The sequence below is a fragment of the Olea europaea genome, chromosome 10, assembly GCF_002742605.1.
Source record: "Olea europaea var. sylvestris chromosome 10, O_europaea_v1, whole genome shotgun sequence".
NCBI classification, from domain to species: domain Eukaryota; kingdom Viridiplantae; phylum Streptophyta; class Magnoliopsida; order Lamiales; family Oleaceae; genus Olea; species Olea europaea.
Window position 1 is genome coordinate 11,588,576 of NC_036246.1, and position 5,685 is coordinate 11,594,260.

At 32.7% G+C, this 5,685-nt stretch overlaps 1 protein-coding gene across 1 annotated transcript; it reads left to right on the forward strand.

Annotated features, from left to right (window-relative positions):
- Positions 1 to 1,445: 1,445 nt before the first annotated feature.
- Positions 1,446 to 3,633, forward strand: LOC111401224 (probable acyl-activating enzyme 5, peroxisomal). The gene has a single exon (XM_023028866.1). It carries the CDS (start codon positions 1,592 to 1,594, stop codon positions 3,230 to 3,232), a length of 1,641 nt encoding a protein of 546 aa, XP_022884634.1. The 5' UTR covers positions 1,446 to 1,591; the 3' UTR covers positions 3,233 to 3,633.
- Positions 3,634 to 5,685: the final 2,052 nt, after the last annotated feature.

Genomic DNA, 5,685 nt, shown 5'->3' on the forward strand with positions numbered 1-5,685 from the left:
ATAATTAATAGAACCGAAATCCATAAATGAAAATGAATATTAATTAAATGAGTGCATGTTAATTAGTTGATAAATAATATTAGAGAATTTATACATTAATAAAAGTACACAGGTGAAATTAATTTATCAAATGTACATATACATTGATGTTAACTAAATAAATTAAATGCATATTGAAAAACGAAAAGTAAGGCATTATTAAAGTAATTAAATTATAATAGAGTTAGAATCGTCTAAAAAATGATTTTCACTTGCTATGATATTAAAATAATTAAATTATTGCAAGGCATTATTCAAAAACTTTTTCCCCCAATAAGCTTAAGTGATTGTTTGGTATGGATTTTGATAATTGATTTTTTGACTGTTAGAGATAAAGTGGGTCCTACCCGTAAGAGAAGAATTCAAAAAATAACGGCTGAAATAGTGACATAGCGGTAAAAAAATTGATTTTAATTTGCTTTTAAGATGCACCAAACAAGCACTAAGTTAATAGATTGACATCAACTCTAGAGTATCTTAAGCCACGTTTGACAGTCATTATTTGAAAAAGAAAAAGAAAAAAAAGTAATGTTTTGATTAGTTATTTTTACGAGAATATGTGGGTAAAAAATAGAAAATATTTTAAATTTATATACAAAATATTTTATTGTATAAATTTGTAATTTAAAATGAGTATGTCGAAAAAAATAAAAATTCAAATAATAGTTCTCAGGCTTATATTGAAAGTTTTAACAACTCTATTTGACCAAATACGTTGAACAATGCTTTCACACTGTACCAACCAAAAGTTGACTAAAATTAAAAAATTGAATTCTTTTTAATATATAAATAATTTTGGTACTTCTATCAGGTAAGAGATGCGATTTATTAGTTAATATCTATAGAGTATAGACAACCTAACAAATTAGGAATCACATTTAAAACAGAACTTTATTAGGAACGACCTTTCTGCTATTATAAATATATGTTATAATTACTCATTTAAGAATGAAGATACTTTTTCGCTCGTTGCATGTACCAATCTAAAAATTTAAACATCTACATCGAATTCATTTGCACATTTGTCACACACATATAAAATTTTTCATGTAAAAAATTTTCCGTAATTCAATGTTTAATTATTTATTTTTATTATTTTGTGAAAGCAACGATTTAATATTTTAGCGACTAATATAATAGTTAAAAATGATGGAAACTTTTCAAGTAATTATCATGATTAAACTAAAAAGAGATATGACGAGACTATAAGGGAGGTGAGTTGAGATCTGCTGTCATACTGTTAGCTATCTATTTGCTATATGCTTAAGAATTTATTAACACATCATTTTAAATTAACATGTCAAACTTTTTTTCACTATTAATTATATTTAAAAATTGCGTAAAATTATTGGATAGACAGTAAGTTGGATAGCAAATCGCAACGTTGGAGATGAGAAATGTGCTTGCATACGCACCCAACTATTCAATTGATTACGAAAGCCTGATGACGTTCTCGCGTCCGTCGATTAACGTCCATGTGTCTTATAGCATTATAAATGCATTCTTGTTTCCAAACAAAATTCAATTGCCATCCCATTTCACTGTTTAAATCATGGACCAATTGAAGCCAAGTTCTCCCAATTCAAGTCCACTCACACCCATCGGATTCCTGGAGAGAGCAGCCACTGTCTATGCCGATTGCCCATCAATTCTTTATAATTCCGCCACCTATACTTGGTCGGAAACTTATGTCAGGTGCCTGAAGTTGGCATCTTCAATTGTATCGTTGGGAATCAAGAGAGGCCAGGTGGTTTCTGTGTTGGCGCCAAATGTCCCCGCCATGTACGAGCTTCATTTCGCCATACCTATGGCAGGCGCGGTTCTTAATACCATCAATCTCCGCCTCGATGCACGCACCATCTCCGTCATCCTCCGCCATGCCGAATCGAAGCTTGTGTTTGTTGATTGTCAATCAGAATCTTTGGTTGTTGAGGCCTTGTCTTTATTCCCATCGAATTCTCAACGTCCTCTTCTTGTTTTTATCACTGATGATGGATTTGAATCCCCTGAGTTCTATAGGAATTATGAGGGCATGGTCCAAGATGGTGATTCGAAATTCAATTGGGTACGCCCTGAAAGTGAATTTGATCCTTTAACGCTGAATTACACCTCCGGAACAACCTCTTCGCCAAAAGGAGTAGTCCATAGCCACCGTGGGACATTCATTGTTTCGATGGATTCGTTACACGAGTGGTCAGTGCCAAAGGAGCCGGTATACTTGTGGACTCTGCCCATGTTTCACGCCAATGGCTGGAGCTTCACATGGGGGATGGCAGCGGTGGGCGCCACCAACGTCTGCCTCCGGAAATTTGATACGACTGTCATCTACACCTTGATACGTAATCATAAAGTGACCCACATGTGTGGTGCACCCGTGGTGCTTAACATGCTATCAAATGTTCCAGACGGAAGTATAGCGCTAGAAAGCCCAGTTCACGTAATAACAGCCGGAGCGCCGCCGGCAGCGGCTGTGCTGTTCCGAACTGAATCGTTGGGGTTTATTGTGACTCATGGGTATGGATTGACGGAAACTGGAGGTCTGGTTATCTGTTGCTCGTGGAAGCAGAAGTGGAACAAATTGCCTGCAACTGAACGGGCCAGGCTCAAGGCCAGACAGGGAGTTAAGACTCCTGGAATGGCTGAAGTTGATGTGATAGACCCTGAATCAGAAAAGAGTGTCAATCGGGATGGGAAAACACTGGGTGAAATTGTACTGAGAGGAGGTTCTGTAATACTGGGATACCTCAAAGACCCTCAAGCCACCTCAAAATGCATGAAGAATGGATGGTTTTACACAGGCGATGTTGGTGTTATGCACCCTGATGGGTACCTGGAAATCAAGGACAGATCAAAGGATGTGATTATTAGTGGTGGGGAGAATTTGAGCAGTGTGGAAGTTGAATCTGTTTTGTACATGCACCCGGCGATCAACGAGGCCGCGGTGGTGGCGCGGCCGGACGAATTCTGGGGTGAAACGCCGTGCGCTTTTGTCAGCTTGAAAATTGGGGCGAAGGAAAATCTGACGGAAAAAGACGTGATGGTGTTTTGCAGGGAAAAATTGCCGCGGTATATGGTGCCAAAGACGGTGGTTTTCAAGGATGAGCTTCCCAGGACGTCCACTGGAAAAATTCAAAAGTTTGTGCTCAGAGAAATGGCCAAGAAGATGGGGTCGATCAAGACGAGTAGGCTCTAGCGAGTTGGAAGGGAGTCAACTCAGTCCGAGTTGAGATGTTAAGAGAAAAAATCAATTTCTAGTATTTGGGAAATTCAGGCACAAAACTTTTCACGCTATCGTTTTCTCTTTTCTCTGTTTTTTATTATTATTTCTCGTTGATGAGTCTAATGATCACAAATAATCCTCCTCAACTTTGTGGTAACAATAATTCTTCTCAGGCAGGGGGCCTACATGGCCCTGTATCTCCGGCATAATTCTTGTGGTAAAGAAGCCGACATGAAGACTTCCATTGATCAAGGCGCGTCGGTGTAGTGAGTGAGGACAGAGTCAATCCAATTCGAATTGCGATGTACAAAAGTCCATTTGTATTATTATCTTGTCCCAATTATATAAACTAGTTTCATTTTTCACATGATTAATAATTTTTTTTAATATCATTGAAAAGTTAATTTTTGTTAAAATTTTTTCTAGTTTATTCCTATTTAATTTTTAGTATATGGTAGTAAATTACTATTGAAATTAGTAAAGAATTTGAATAATTTAATTTGAATAAGAATAAATGAAAATTGTTTCATGTTTTCAAGAAGTGGGAGATGTGTATATTTGAATGATTTTAAGAAGTTGACATATTTAGCCCCTGTTTGTTTCCCATTAAAATGAAAATCTGACCGTTATCCATCATATCAAGCCACCATATTTAAATTTCTATATCTTGTGTGAGATCCGTGATGACTATATTTTTTATTCTCATTTTTAGATAAATGAGAAACAAACGAGGCCTTAAGTTGGGAAAATTGAATAAAAGTATAAAACAAAATATTCTAAATTAGGACAAACCTATATATTTTGGACAAGAAAAAAAGGAAACTCGGCCTATATAATGGTGACGGATGGAGTATTTGGAAATTTTCAGCACAAAATCATAATCACAATAAGATATACGTTGATTGACACGAATCGTCTCTATTGTTCGCATATTTTTACGCAAATCATCTTTATCGTTTCAATTTTGACATTTCACACTCATAATCAACAAACATTTCACTAACCTTCTATGTCGTTCATTTCCTCCATTAGATTAAATAAACAAAAAGAAAAAATGAAAGTAAAGAAATGACTGCAATCAAAGTTTCAAATTATTTCAAAACCTACAAACAAGTCCCATTTCATTCAACCCTTATTTGATTCACTTTAAAATTTCAATAAATTTTTTCTCTCTTCTTTTCAACTACATATTTTTCAATAAAATAATATTACACGTAAATAAAAAAAATTTTCCTTATTTTTAACCACATATTCTTTCAAAAACTACTATTTTAAAATACATTTTATCCGAATTTCTCATTATAATGGTTGTCAAATAGGGCCTCAACTAGTACCAAGCACGTGCTTCGCACGTTTTATGTATTGGATAAATGATATGCGTAATATTTTTGAAGTATTAATACCTTTTTTAAAGTTGTTGAGGTAATTAAAAATTAAAATTATTAAAAATAATAAATATATGAATATAACTTTTTATGGAATTCTGAATATAATGTGAAAATGTTAAATAAAATGAAATATAATATTTTGATTACAAAAACACTTCTTTTTATACAGTATTTTTTGTCAACTTCACACAGCTTTTTATCTTTTTATTTGTAGTTCACATAATCACAAATATGTAAACCATATTCACACACAATTTATTGAAACACACAATATTTCAAGTAAAGACACAAAAAAGCACCAAAGTGGATAATATATATCCAATCCTGAATGAAGAATCAAATTGTATATGAATTTTTTTTTTTATTGAAAAAACAATCTTCTAATAGATGTAAACATTAATTCTTACAAAATTGAAAGAAGCTACTGTAGAAAAGAGTATTGACATGAGTATAAAATTTGGAGAGCAATTATAATTTTGAGGTACAGTAATTTAAAAATTCAAATAAAAAAGAAATATGAATTTCTGGACTAGAAATATAGAAATTACAAAATGAAAGGAAGAATCAAATAAAAAAAATCTACATAAAAAAAAAATAAAAAATCTTGCGAATGAATAACCAAAAATATAATATATGTAATAAGTGGATTCCATGATACCATCCATTTTTATGCTTAAAAAAAAAAATTAAACATGAAATAACTCAATAATATATTAATATTTTTTACAATTAATTTATTTTTATTGATATTTAAAATTTTGGTTTTAGTGGGAAATGTGTAATTGAGGTGTGAAATTTGTAATTAGTGGGGTGGATACAAATATGGGAATATTAAGTACATCGTAATTATTAGGAGTAATTAGTAAGTTTTTAAGATTGGCGGCTAATTAATTTCTCTTCTCTTTGACTCTTCACCTTATCGCCTTTAAGCAACTTTTTCTTTTCAATTTATTGTCCTTTGTATTTAAATAATTATTTCATCTATTATTTTAATTTAACATACGATTTATGACATTATGATTGAAACGAAGACAAGGT

Coding starts and splice junctions, on each gene's coding strand:
- LOC111401224 (XM_023028866.1), top strand. CDS start 1,592: ATGGACCAATTGAAGCCAAGTTCTCCCAATTCAAGTCCACTCACACCC.